Source organism: Sardina pilchardus, chromosome 5 (assembly GCF_963854185.1).
Source record: "Sardina pilchardus chromosome 5, fSarPil1.1, whole genome shotgun sequence".
Lineage (NCBI taxonomy): Eukaryota > Metazoa > Chordata > Actinopteri > Clupeiformes > Clupeidae > Sardina > Sardina pilchardus.
The window spans coordinates 34,222,149-34,237,384 of NC_084998.1; the positions used below are offsets into that span (position 1 = coordinate 34,222,149).

Consider the following 15,236-nt stretch of genomic DNA (forward strand, 5'->3'; position numbering starts at 1 on the left):
ACCCGATTGTGATGTCATAGAGGCCAATGTTAAGTCTATGGGGTATTTTTTAATAGTTTTTAATTTATAGTTTAAAAAGTATAAAAGTTACAAAGTTGAAAAATTATAGCAACCCGATCCATTAGAAGACCTACGTTACAGAGTTTGAATGAAGTTTCTAAGTTAAACGGTTGAAGAGAAATTGCGGTTAGAAAAAGCTGTCAGCGGAATAATAATAAAGAAAATAATAATAAGAAGACTAGGAAGAACAGTACAGTGCATTTTCATGCACTGTAATAAGAAGTCTAGGAAGAACAGTACAGTGCATTTTCATGCACTGTAATAATAAGAAGTCTAGGAAGAACAGTACAGTGCATTTTCATGCACTGTAATAATAAGAAGCGACCGGATTTCAATAGAGGGGATGCATCCCCTCTAATAATTATAATAATAAGAAGCGACCGGATTTCAATAGAGGGGATGCATCCCCTCTAATAATAAGAAGCGACCGGATTTCAATAGAGGGGATGCATCCCCTCTAATAAGAAGTCTAGGAAGAACAGTACAGTGCATTTTCATGCACTGTAATAAGAAGTCTAGGAAGAACAGTACAGTGCATTTTCATGCACTGTAATAAGAAGTCTAGGAAGAACAGTACAGTGCATTTTCATGCACTGTAACTATATTAAGAAGAATAGGGATAACAGTACATTGCATTCACATGCAATGTAATTAAGCAATATAGCACGAGTGGGAGTGGGTTGTTGCTGGATATTCCCACGGGGGTTGTTCGGCCGTAGCCACGATGTTTGCATTACATCTTTACGCCACTACACACATACACGCCAGGCACCGGCTAGAACAACATAGCGATGGAGTTTCTCAGACATTTGTCATGGCAGAGCCAACAATAAGAAGCTGAAAGTGAGTAAACCGGTGTCGTATAAGAACAGGGAAAGCTGAAACGGCAGACTGACAGAGTGAGGAGTGTTGTGAAATATACTCTGAAGTGGGGGAGCTCTGTAGAGAAAACTGCGAGCAAAAGCACGTAAACAGCAAAGATATTGCCAAAGCTGCACAGGGTCCCTTGAAGGACATTTTTTTGCTGAGATGGCCACTGAAATGAATAGGGCTAGAACTTCCTTCCTCTCCTCAGTTCTATGATAGCCTACCTCCATGATAGAAACACTATGGGTGCCTTCAGGGGCACTGCTAAAAATCATTCTCTGGGGGGTCCTTGTCAGTGCAGGGCCCTTAGAATCACCAACTTCACTGTTTTGCTGCATGTCTCCCATAAGAAAAGGTAGAAATGCTGTGGATGACTTTGCTGCTCTCTGCTTGGCCCCCAATAAAGACATGGTAGGTGTAGGATACTTTTAATAAGGTAAGGCATATAGGTTTCTTTTACCTATCAAACTGCTCTGTCTTTGCCTATCACACATACTAAAGATACAGAAACATTTTGAAGCATTGCATTTTATACACACTGAATTGTTTCATGTTACACCATTTTAAGGGTAGTGTCAAAATGTTAATGAAGTACTTGGACCAGACTGATATGAGAATGATGTACCTTCATCATAAGAATAATTCTTTGTTTTTGAGGGGGTAAAGCTTTTCACAGAAGACACCCTTGAATGTGTAGAGATGCGACCGTGTCTCCACGTTGTAGAAGGAGATCTGACCTTCATCATGGTCCAAGTATATGCCCATTCTGGTGGGCACCAGCTCCTGGGGCAGAGGGGTTTCCGGTTTACTGCAGGCGTAGAACTGCCGAGTGCTTCGCCACAGTGTCCAGTAGCCCTCCTCGGGGCACATGGTGAAGCGACCCTGGCGCTTTGAGGAGGCCGTGGTCAAGCCTACTGTAGCCTCCAGTAGCCATTGTTGGCCAGCTGTACCTCCCAGTAGTGGCGGCCGACGGCCTTACCCTCACAGCCCAGCACGCATGGCCAACTATCAAAGCGCTGTGCACTGAAGGCCACCTCTATCTCCGTGTGCGCCTCCTGCACCTTCTTCCGGTCATCAGACACGATCAGCCACGGGTGGTTGGTCATTGTGTCCAGCGTTACGTTGACTGTGTGAAAACCAAAGTTATAATCTCAAAGGATCAATGTTTCACTATGCTATTATTCGTATGATGTATGAATGAGTCACAAGGCACGGCATGCATTACGCATTGATTCCGGTGTTGCTATTAAATAACATGACCTGTTATAAACCTATTACTGACAATCTCAGGAGAAGAAACTAACTACACCTTCCTCATGGAAGAAGACCCATTACATTGTGGAAGATCGAGATTAGAATGCAAGTTTTATACATTAAAATTGGATCCCAGTATCATTTTATATTGAACAGTTACTTCTCTAATTGATTAGTAGCCTATAGTAAATGTATGAAAATAAAATCTAAAAAGTTGAGACATGCAGCAATAAATATTATCTGAGAAGTTTAACAAATACTATCTGACAACAGAAAACAGCTGTGGAAACCATACCTGAGGCACTACAGATCCAGTTCCACACTAAGGGACATAATAATTACACAATTAAATTCCATAAACAATCAAAATCATAAAAGCTTAAGATTACCATATTAAGAGAAAATAGTGTAAAAATGTCAACACTAATACCTGAATTTGGAATGTACTTGGGTGTGTCTGTTTTGGGAATAGAAACTCAATTAGTGTGAATAGCTTGGCTTTTACAATAAGATATCATACATCCAAATGAGACTGATGCGTTTAACCTGTCTTCCAGCTGCGCTGTTTGGTGGCAAGCCACAGCTGAGACACAGAGTCCTGAAACAGAGGGACAGAACAAATAAGCTTTGTAGAATGCAAAGGTGTGCCTGATGTTTGTTGCTTTGTATTAATTCATACATAGATCTAGTCAAGCTCAGGTGGGGCCATGAAGATAATTTTCTGAGATGAAATCTTCAGAAAGCAATGGGGTGTGTGAAGTATTTGCACCTAATATTATCTGACCAGCTACCTTCATGAATGCAGCGGATAGACTATTCAGATGTTGACAAGTACTGTTGTTTTATTTTGAGTAGGGAAGAGGCCTTTCTTGAGACAGGACTTTCAACAATCACAATGATTGCACGGCCTTTGGCAGTTTGTCAAGTAAAATTTGCTGGCTCATGTCTTACTCGGTCTTCTTTCAGCATCGACCAGGTGATAAATTCCAGGAAGGGGAGCAGGGTCGTCATCAGTTTCTTCTTGCGCAGTTCCAGTTGTCTCAGAGCCTGGAGAAGCTCCTCTCTCATCAGACCACAACTCTTTTCACAGACACACACACAGACCCAGACACACACAGCAAACACACACACACTTTCATTTATACAGCACGTCATGAGAAAAACAATATCTTCAAGCGATATCCGTGATGCACCTCAATGACACTCTAAAGCTCTTTGGCCCATTCCATGGTCCTCTGGTCTACTCGAGTGTTTTTCCTCGTTCCCCTCATTGCTGAACAGCTGTGAAACATGATAGAAGCTGCCCTCTGCGTCTACTGTCTTGAGCTGCTCAGCCCACCGTAGAATGAGTTTGCGACTCCGCTCGACACTACTGGGTTGGTCTTTCTGGTCTTTGCTGCCGCCATCGGCCCCTCCACTGTTCTGATCACGTGTGCACATACACACACACACACACAAATACACAAAGAGAAATGTGACTACTCAATACCATAATCATCAGCATAACCACTGACTATAATCAAGACGGTTTGTGATCACGGTCTCTTCCCTTGATAATAGGCCACATGCAACTGTTATGGCACCAACTGTCATGTTGAAGTGGAATGAACAGATGATGACCTGTGATAAGTGCTACGATGAGCTGTTTTTATTATTGCTTAACACTTTATACAGCACTTGATGGCACCACCATATCTCACAGTGCATTTTCATCTCACTTGAGATTACTCAATGTTTCCCTGTTACCCTGATTGGGCTCTAGACAGTGCAGACATTCTTGTCCTGAGCCATAAAACTAGAACTGATGACTGGACAGCTACATGGTGCCTTTTTATACACCGAGGGCTGAGAACCAAAGGGGCGTAAGTGACATTTTGGTCAAAATTGAGTTATACATATCAACTGAAAGCTCTTGATGAGCTCTTTCTAACTGACAAAATGATAGAAGTAAAATATTTATAAATATAACGTTATTGAACAAAATACAAAAACCAAAGGTCTTTAACTGTGAACATATAGAAGCAGTTAGATTTGTTTTGGCTCTCCTGTAAAGTTGGTGAAATGTCACTTACACCCCTTTGGTTCTCAGCCCTCAATTTAATAACAGTTAGAATAGTTAGAATGACAGAGTTCATCAACATAATGTAGTGTTATAAAGTTCCACACATGTTTACTTGAAGTCAGCAGTGGGAACTGTATCACTTTCATGACCAGAATGATAGAATGGCATTAAATCAGATTAAGATAACCAACCTTGCAAACATGCTCAACTTGTTGCTTCCAGTTGATGATAAATTGTGTGCATTCTTGTAGGCCACGCAGATCTTTCAGGTCCTGAGGATGACAGTAATGAAAAGGGTAATGTAAGTAGACAAAACCATCAGTAAAAAAAGATACATCAAATATTGACAGATTTTCCAAGTGAACCTTTGGTTTGTGGGGGGTAATTTTGGTGGGTGCTGAGCTGTGCATCTGAAGGGACTCATCTGGAAGTGCCCAGCACACAGCTCCAGTGGAGCTGCTCTGGCCAATGTTCTCAGGGGCTTGGAGTCCTGAAACACACACACACACACACACACACACAGAGGCAGACACATAGAGGCGGACGCATACGCATACACATACACACATACAGAGGCAGACATAGACACACAAAAACATATTAGCACCAATATACTGTGTACAGGTTTCTGTTCACACATGCATACACATTTTAGACATCCATATGGAGGGACCCGGTGAGGACCATATGAAAACCTGAAAGAGAACATACTGAGCTTCTTGTCTTTCTTCTCATCGGTGCTCATGATTGGGGATGGTTCTTGTGCTACATCAGTGTCACCGTTTAGGCTGTCTATAGGAGAAACCTTTAGGGAAAATGTATAGGCTTCATGCAGTTATACTACTGCTGCTATTATTAGGCCTACTACTACTACTACGGTCCGGGTACGATCTCTCAACCTGCCATTGCGAGTTTGTGTCACTTTAAAAACATCTGTTAAATACCAGTCCACTTTAATTTTACTGCTACCACTACTACTACTACTACTAATAATAATAATAATAACAACAATAAAATGCTTAGTTTAATTTTGGCTAAGTATATGGTAATAACACACTATGATCAAAATAAAGTGTGTCTATGTAAAACTTATACTATAAACTATATGATTATGAGCATACAGATATTTTACAGATATTTTCATAGTTATTGTTTTGTTTTTGTTCTGTTCATTCCTTTATATGCTATGTAAAGCACTTTGTACCTATGTTTAGAAGAGTGCTCTAAATAAAGATTATTATTATTATTATTATTAGGCTATTAATAAACACCTTACCTTTCTGAGGAGCCTCAGACCTGCGCATTCCAGATGGAGCAGCAAGGAAAGACACCAGTCTTTCTGGGTCAGGAAGTGCTTTGTGCTTTCATACGAGGAAGGTTTGTCAATTGGTGGTTCATTTTATTGCCATATCATAGTTTAGAGAGGGAGATAGCAGCAGCATATTTTATGACTTGATGTAATCTGTTTTACTTCTGGGTTATAGGGGGAGGTGGTCATTAGCAAATTGAACCGCCAAAGAGTTCATCTTTTCGTCTTGTTTGCCTGTTTGTTATCAGAGCAGGACAACATAAGCTTTCAAGACTGTCCCGGCTCCCTTCTATTATTATTATTATTATCAATTGTTAAATTATTATGTAACCCATATAAACTTTGCTGGTGAAACTTCTAATAAAATAATTGAAAGGGGGGCAAGTGTGCGGACATTCCCTGTTGTTTTATGCGTTAAGACTTTTTTTAGGATGTGCGCACCACAAAATGTTTTTTGATCCCTTATAAATCACTGCTTCCATAATCTCAGATAAGAGTGCCATCCAAGAAATGAAAATATTATTGTGGGAGAATTGATGAAGACGCTATTATAAATCATATTGACTGATTATCAAACCATTGTCATAACGGTATTGCTGTTTTGCATGCACATATGATAATGGCACACCCATGACAGTGACTGTATCTATTGCTTTTGTCCTGATAGCACATCAGGAGAGTCACAGAGGTTACAAGGAAGGCCTGAGTCACGTAGAGATTCTCCTTACAGGAGGATTAGCCATGTTGTCATGGTGATTCACTATCTACTTAAATTCATAACTGTGAAAAAACTTTGACACGTAGTGCAATGTAAGACATAGACTGTGAAATATCACAGACAAAACTAATGCTTGATGTGTGTAAAACACAAAAATGGTGGGATTGCCTTGTTTGTCATGTCCTGTGCATGATTCAAAGTCAGTGGTCAATATACGTCACCTGCCTTGTTAAATCAGCGTCAGTGTCAGCAAAAAGATTTCTTTATTTTTATTTTCTATGAGATGCAGTAAAACAGGGTAACCTATTTACCCAGGATCAAAGAACTGCTTTAAGAACATGTACTTCTGACATTCCATTTTGTATTCTTTACTATGTTTTTTAGCTTCAATGAAAGCAAAATTGTTTAGAAAGATGGTGGTGATTGTTTCTCAACCAAGAATAAGGAAAGAGATTTCTTAAACATATATATATTTGTAATTGTACATCAGTAAATACATAAGGAAGTCACAAAGATGTTGGATAAAACCAGTAAACTATTGGATAATAATAGACAAAAGTGCACCTATCATAATCTATTAGCACTGACTGATCAGTTTCCATTTTGTGTCCCTACAGTTCAGTGTGTATATGTGTGTAGACTCCAGTTCTTTTAACTCCAGTTTTTGAAAAATTGCTTAAAGAGGATTGATTCACGGCCCTGGGGGAGAATTTCCACCTACAAGAAAGGAAAAATAACAGGTGTTAGTCAGCAGCACTTGGGAAATTAGACATGGTTCTTGCTCTCATGGTGTTACAGTAACTCAAAAGCGCTTATCTAGAAGCTTGTAAAAAAGGATTTCCGGGGGAACTGGAGAATGTACCCATACAACACACCATATAGCTGCTGTGTTTACAGAGCACTTAGATTGCGGGAGTTGTATTGGTTTATAACTTTACTTAAACTTTCGCATTTTTGAATCAGCATGCAGCCTTTTTAAAAGTTTGGATTGCATGGGATGGTGTGTGATTGTTGTACCTGTTACTGAAATGCATACACCCATGTCATCACAGGCAAAAACACCATCACAGTGTTAAAAGGAGACTGCTACATGCACTTAAAGCAGGAATATTTCTGTGTCTGAAGTGATCTATTTTCTATTAAACGGTCCAGTCCACCCCTAAATGCTGTCACCTTTAAGCCCTGTGCTACTGTCAGCACAAAACAAAACTTCAATTTGTGGTTTGACTTTCTGAGGATGAGTTTGAGCCACATGCCATGATGTGGTGTTACTTTTCCTTTCAGTAACAAGAGTCAGCATATGATATAAAATACATGTGGCCTACCTGTGTTTCCAAGGGATAGCTCATCCGCTGGATAAACTGGTCAGCTATTTTCAGAGACATCATCTTCTCCTCAGAATTGGCTCCATGCCCTGCTGGTCAGTCAATCATTTCAATAGCCACCAAAAGGTTGTTTTTTTTTTAAAATGTCATTTGTATTTTGTTCAATTTGTTGAGTTGAAGAAAATGTCTGCATTTTGTATCCAAATGCTTCATAGGTGTGTATTATTGTAGTTTAACAATACTGCCAAATCATTTTGGGTCAAACCAACAGTTTTGGTGATGTGATGACACCATAAAGGTGCAAAACAATGAATGTAGCCTCTGACTTGTGATCAGAATGTTGAGATTCAGAAAGATGATCCAGTGCAAGATGATTAACAGGTACGTTTAGAACACACACATTTTCTCTCTCATGTAAACCTCAAGTTTTTTGAGAACTTTACCACAAAACCCATCAGCTTTTTCTTGAGAACAGTCATGATCCTACCTGATCAACAGCGTTACACAGTGCAATATCAATATACGGTAGGTTTTTCACATAGACCTCCAGTTTTTTAACCTGACTTTCGCCAGATCCTGTAGCTCGCTGTCTGCTTCACACAAGGATCTGGGACTTCTCGATAGGAGATGTATTTATGAAGGCGGGTCCTTGTAAAACATCCTCGCATGTGATTTGATAAACCACTTGCCTGTTATCTTGAATGACTTGAGTGCTAGGCTTCTTCAAGCTCTTGCCAAACCCGGTCGGAAGAAGAGTAAAAACATCCTTTCCACCAATAAATGTCTTCAAAACTATTCTCTGTTAATCTTTTAAAGAATGAATACTCGATAGATTCGACAAAACGGTTGAAATAGCAGAATCAATGTCAGCACAAGACTCCTCGCTGCGTGCCGCCATTGTTATTTGAATCAAACACTCGCTTCGGCGCTCCTGATTGGTTGCTCATTTTTTTGATCACTGGCAGGGGTTTGGATTGCCCTTGCGTCCAGACCCTTGTGTGGAGTAGTGCCCTAGTGTGGAGCTCAGCGAAACGCCTCTGGTGGAGCATGGCGGAACTACAAGGGTCTGGCGAGAGTCAGGCTACCAGTTTTTCACATTGCTCTCCGTTTCTTGATTAACAGAGATCTATGTGAAAACTCGCCGGATTTCTCCTTTAAGCTCACATTCTGTAGCTCTTCATAGGTTTGGTCGTTAGTTTGTGCCACTTGACAGGTTCAGTTGTGACTTTTTGAGTACATCTCTAATTCAGTATTTAGGCTATATACGAGATGTAAGAGGCAGGTCAGCACAGTTGATCTGTTGACCATTTGCGGATTTATGTCATGCCTCCTAAGCAGAGAAAAGCTGTTGCTCTCAAACACTGTCCACTTAATCAACATTAACTGTACTGTACTGTACATACTGATGAAGGAATAAATCAAATTGACAGATATGGAAGGTTTGCAAAGTGATTTCACGCTGTCTTTAAAGAGTATATTCTAGTATTTTCAAAATACAAAAATACTATTTTATTTGGATACAGGATATGGCTACTGTTTACTTTGATACACTTAAATTGAATATTTGATATCTAATAAAAAAAAAAGTTTTTTTGCACACACCCTTCCAGACATATATTTTGCCGTTGTAGCCATTGTCCAGTATGAAGCAGTCGTCTCTTTCTAGGAGCTCTTGACAAAAAGGACTTTTGTCAGACAACATGGTCAGTGACATGGATCCTGTGGCATCAGACACCTGTGGAGAGAGAGAGAGGGAAAGAGAGAGAGGGAAAGAGAGAGAGGGAGAGATGAAGAAAGAAAGAGAGAAAGAGAGATAGAGAGAGGTTCTGAGGTGACCAGAGGATGACTGACAAATCATGAGGCAGAAAGTACAACAGTGCTATTTGAGTGCCCCCACCTTGTATAAAGTGGCTGAGTTCAACACGTCTGTGTGGGTGTCATCCTCTGGTGTACTCTCTCCCAAACGTGGAATCGGTCCAAGAACCTGTAATTGAAGACGTCCATTGTATTGCCTCAAGGATTCTGTCGTCTACATGCTCTAGTAACCTTAGTGCCAATGTTAGTAATGTATCTGTGTCCGTAACTTGTTAGTGTCACTAACATCTGTGTTGGTAATTTGTCTGTGTTAGTAATGCTTGACTTATTGGTCAGTGTCAGCACCTGTGTCTGTGTCAGTAATGTGTCTATCAATGGCATGTGTGTCAGTAATGTGTCTATCAATGGCATTTGTGTCAGTAATGTGTCTCTGTCAGTAATATGTTCCTGTTTATTTTTGCTGGTGTTGACCTCTGACCTCAACCATCTCCAGTGGCTCCTCCCCCTCTGTGACATCAATGATCTGGGCTTTGCTGTTTCTCTCCGTGTCACGTATGAGCGCAGCTATTTCACGCACTTTCTGGCGCTCAAACATGTTTGCCTTTGATCCGCTCCACGATACAATGGTCTGAACAAGTACACACACGTACACACACACACACACACACGCACACACACACACATGATGAATACATTACATAATCATATACTTTCAAAGCCCTATCCCCCCAGCTATCAATGGAAGTCTTTACACCCAAGATATCTGCCCATTGACAGCTTTTAATTTATGATATACATACAAACACACACACACACACACACCTCCCCCAGATCTAAGACAAAGCAGTCCCCTTTGTTGAAACTCTTCCAGTTGAGCTCAACCTCCTTGGCCCGGACGTTGCGCTTGCCTTTGACCTGGTAGAGATGGTGGAGCAGACCCTGGTCCCTCTGGGCCTGCCTAAAGCCAGACTCCACACCACCCTCCTGCACACACAACACAAGGACATACAGCAAGAGGATTCATTGTGTTTTCATTGTATAACTGTACTTGACACTTGTCATAGCACATCCGATATGTAAATGACTTAAATACATTGAGTGCAGATGGCAAATCTTATTTTTTTAGTTATTTGAGTGTGAGTCATTTTGAGAGTTGGTTTGTAGAACAGTCATGTGATCACTATTGGTAACAGCAATGACAGTGTTCAGAATGGTGCTGTGACAGTGTGCATTTGAGACCCTTACGCCTAGTAGGCAAACTGTCCTAATCATTCATTCGGACCACATGAGATCAGTCATGTGGTTGCTCGCCACAATTGCTCAATACGTTTCCTCATGTATTACCACCTTCATGGTGGAGGTTTGAAGTCACCCACTATTCTCCTTGGGCCTCATGTGATCCATAGGCCCCTGAGGAAAAGGACACAAAGATTCAGTCAGCCTAGCTCACCTTGTAGCTGACTCCTGTGGGGAAGAGGCTCATGAACTCGGGCGTCTCGTAGCCCTGGACCTGCCGGTGCTGGACTGGGTGTCCACCCAGGAAGTGGTCCAGTTGGATGGCCAGCATGGCACACGCCCCCTGCTCGTCCCGTGAGGACTTCTCTCCTGAAGGGCAAGGTTGGGCCACAGTCAGGATATGGTTGGGTGGGACCTCTCTTGAACTCTCTTATAAACTTATCGGCAAATAAACGTATTAATAAACTTATTACACATTGTCAGGGCTTGTTTCAGTCATACTCACACTCACACATCTCATCTGATAGTGGCGGTGGGGTAATGAAATAAGGTTGGATGTTTGGATTTTTTTTTCAAAATGAGTATGTACACTTTGTAACTAAGAAGCCAGGGATCTCCTTCTGCGCATCTGTGTCTGTCTCTGTGTTCTTAGCATAGTGAGACTGTTAAAGATATCCTGGCAAGACAACATTTAGCAGTAACTGAGGAGGAGAGTAGCAGCTGTGTTATACTGTTTACGTGGTATTTGCAGTCACCATATTGGAGAGGTCGAAATCCAAAATCCAATACAGGACTAAAATGTTGAAAAAAAGAAAGAACTCCAATCAGCCAGTCAGCGTATTAGACCAGCCTTCTAATCCTCAATCCCCTTCACCCGCTAACTCCCCTCCAAGACCTTACAAATCAACCTTACAGGCATCCTATTCAGAGAGGTTATTTTCTAGCAGTGCTGTGAATGCTATACTAAATCTCTCATCCTCTCTCCCTCTGGCTCTCTCTCTGGCTCTCTCTCTCTCATACACACACATACAGTACACACAAACTGAAACAAAGCCATACAATGCCGGAAAACACTGGTCCTCTTGACTCAATTGACTTGCCATTTTTGAAACTACCAAAATAGCACCAAAATAGCACGACAAAAACATTCAAAAACGATCAACGTGTATGGCGTCTGCCCTAATCTGACACTGGCCTAAATAATCTCACTCCAACAAATCTCCCAAAATTTCAATTCTGCTTTATAATCGTGTCTCTAATCCAGTCAGTCTGTTTCCCACCAAAGCCTCTTCTATGATACACACACACACACACACACACACACACTCACTCTCTCTCTCTCTCTCTTTCTCTCTCTCTCTGTCTCAAAGGCAACCCTACACACCCATCCACATGTGCAGGTCAGCTCCCTCCTCTCCGCGGTTGCTCAGCACCAGGTAGGCGTCCCCGTTGAAGAACACCCCCAGCCGCTCCGACTCCAGAGGCACGGCCTTCATCTTCTCCACCCTCCACACGCGCAGACCCGGCTCGCGGACCTCCGGGCCAAACTGACCCGGCACAGCCCGGAGAGGAAGCATCATGCCGGGGCAGAGGAGAGGGCTCAAAAGGTAGGGTGAGCTGGTAGGGGAGTCCAAAGACAAGAAAAAGCGCTGTGTCAAAGCTGGAAGTAATTAGGAAAATAATTATGATGAAAGGGAAGCCGCATCAAATACATTTCAGATTAACGACGAGGGCCAGGAAAGGAATGAAGAGTATTTTGAGAGGAAAGTGAAGAAGAAAAGGATGACAGACACGAAGAGCAAGAACAAAAAACTATGAGCGAACTTGAAGGGGCACACTGAAGGGGAAGGAGAGATGGGGTCAACAGAAAGGCAAGAAGGGGGGTGTGGTGGGTCCATTAGAGGAAGACAAAAGGGAAAGGACGGTAGGTGAGAGAGCAGAGAATCCGCGCATAATGGCAGCGTAAAATGAGACCCGATTGGACAGGGCAAATAATTCATGAGGCAAGCCGATGCTGAAATCATAGGGAGATTAAAGAGGTGAGGGGGCAGTGGGGGCAAACGGCAGAAGAGCGGAAGAGTGCAAAAGGCACGAGACTGGACGAACATGTCCATAAATCCCACAGTTTCCCCTTTCTGACATTACCCAATGGCTTTACTCAATGCGTTGCTATTTTACAAAATCATTTAATCTCATCAAGTTTGATTTATTTAATTATTTTCAGAATACAGACACATGTACAAAAAAATCAACATTGATTTTGATCTTGGTTATGATTGTATCTTATATATCACACAGCCACCAGGTCCAGAAGAAGGCTCTTCTAGAATTGCTCCTAAATATTCATAAAATAGTAGTTTATCCTCTGCTGAATTCACCAGATTTATTGTCATTGCTGGTCAACATTACATCTTCCTTTGTGTCATGTTAGGCAAGCTCTAACATAAAGCATCTTTTTCACAATCAAATATCTTTACTGTAGTTGTAGTTGTATGTTGTCACATACTATTGATTCAACTCATAACTGATGGCAATATGGACTGCAACCAGAAACAGATTTATTTGAAGTTTTCCTACCTTGTGGTTAATCCTCTTGAGCTTCTAGTCCTCTTGAGACTCCAGAGATTAGACTGTGGTGTGTGTTGCCGTTTCACAGTACTACTTATTGTGAAAAGTGACTTCCCCAGTGGTTTCCTGAAGTCATCTTCCAGCCCAGTAGTTTTGAAAGGCAAGTGCAGTGACTGAGACACAGGCCATAGAGTTCATCATACCTCCAGTGGAGCAGAACTCCCACATATGTAGTCCAAGAAAGGGTTTCTGTCCATATTTTTGGCAGATTATGTTGCACTACCTCTTTGCACCTGTAAACATGTATTCTCTTTGGATAAACAAACATGGAATGGAAATTAAATCATTATTTTAACCTGCCTGATGAAAATGTAAATGCAGACCTACAATGGATTGATGATAACAACACTGCTACACATATTTAATCATTGTTTGCACTATGTACATTTTAAATAATAAATTAATAGCAGACATAATCAGACAATTCCTTATTCTAAGTAGTGCAGAATATAATTCAGCATTGTAAAAGAGGGAATGGATAGACTTAACTGAGCTGAAAACTGTGACACAGCAAATTGCTAAATACTACCACTAGGGGGAGATCTCACTGTATTTTCATTCAGGCCGTATTAGGCCTCATGGTCTTCGGTCAGCAGAGGAACTTGTGTAACTAATTACACAGGCAGGTATTGTGAGCAGCCTAAAGGGGCAGTCCAGGGATAGCCAGTGTGAAATGTGACTGTATTGTTTATAACAGCCAATGCAAGTGATGTAAGGGAAAAGTGTAAGTGTATGTGTGTCCGACATGTGTGAGTGCGCCCGACGTGTGTGTGTGTGTGTGTGTGTGTGTGTGTGTGTGTGTGTGTGTGTGTGTGTGTGTGTGTGTGTGTGTGTGTGTGTGTATGCATATGTATGTGTGTGTTTGTGTGGGTGTGTGGGTGTTAGTGCACACTAGTCTGCCAACTAGTATGTCCGACATCTAGAAGCAGTGCTCATAGAGTTCAAAACAGCTATTGAAATGTTTCAGTTGCAATGTGCATGCAGGCTGTGGCTGTGGATTTGCCATGTAAAATGCTATAAAACTTTAAACGTTCACATGAGATAGTAAGATATGTCAATTACAGCACCCCCTATGGTCACAATTTACATTGCTTTATCTAAAGAATGTGGCAGGGATGCAGTATGTCAAATTTCATTCCGTTTGAAACTTCACATCACCAACCAAAGGTTGTTCTAGGTTGTTAATCTACATGTCAGATGTTGGGTGATTCACACCTTCTCCTCACACGATAGCCTACTGGCATTGGAAGCTGGAGCCCCATTGATGCCAGTCTGGTTTCAGCAGACACGCTTTTTTTACTTTGTGACATTGGGAAGTGTTTCCAACTCTATATTGTAATGAGGGCAGACATTGCGTTGCACGCAGCCTAACCCAATCACATTGATCTGGGATTCCAAACTCATAAGAAACTGCATCAGCAGTTAGGACAAAACTAATGTGTTTACCTTTGCTGAATAAATGTACACATTCTTCTGACTTCCAATTGTTTTATGTTTGCAGCAGGCCTTGCTATTTACCACAGTCACTTCCGTCATCTAACGCCATCCCCTCTTATTGCTGATAGGCCCGTCTGGGAAATCTAAAAGCATAGAGCGAGGAGACAGACAGATTCTCAGTGAGATGAAAAGGAGTGAAGGTACAGTGCCCTCCAAAAGTATTAGAACACATGCTTAAAGTTAAATATAAGATCATCCTTTGGAAATTTATCTTAATGCCTTAAATGAAACAATGAGGAACTACAACCTTTAAGGACATTAATTTTCTTTGTGAATGAATCATGTATTGTAAATAAATGAATGTTTTCCTTAAAATACAGGGGGTCATAAGTATTGGAACGCCCATGTTAAATTCCCATAGGGGATTTTTATTTTTTATTTTTAAGCATGTGTTCTAATACTTTGGGAGGGCACTGTAGGTTATGGGTGGTTATGGGGGTTATGTGACAGTTACACTGCAGTTTT

The 15,236-nt window shown here is 41.3% G+C and overlaps 1 protein-coding gene across 2 annotated transcripts in view; it reads right to left on the reverse strand.

The window, feature by feature from the left end:
- Positions 1-13,346, reverse strand: part of LOC134080758 (macrophage-capping protein-like) — a 136,759-nt gene extending 123,413 nt beyond the window's left edge. Inside the window, exons 1-9 of one of the 2 annotated variants that reach the window (XM_062537359.1) lie at positions 13,224-13,346; positions 12,031-12,263; positions 10,861-11,015; positions 10,233-10,394; positions 9,889-10,038; positions 9,493-9,579; positions 9,198-9,330; positions 7,596-7,684; positions 6,920-6,987 (exon numbers count right to left, since the gene is read on the reverse strand). In XM_062537359.1, coding sequence (XP_062393343.1) covers positions 6,922-6,987; positions 7,596-7,684; positions 9,198-9,330; positions 9,493-9,579; positions 9,889-10,038; positions 10,233-10,394; positions 10,861-11,015; positions 12,031-12,226 — 1,038 coding nt within the window. In that variant the 5' untranslated portion in view covers positions 12,227-12,263; positions 13,224-13,346 and the 3' untranslated portion in view covers positions 6,920-6,921. Of the gene's footprint in view, positions 1-6,862; positions 6,988-7,595; positions 7,685-9,197; positions 9,331-9,492; positions 9,580-9,888; positions 10,039-10,232; positions 10,395-10,860; positions 11,016-12,030; positions 12,264-13,223 lie in introns of those variants that run through there. The other variant, XM_062537358.1, reaches the window with a different exon arrangement.
- Between the last annotated feature and the right edge of the window lie 1,890 nt (positions 13,347-15,236).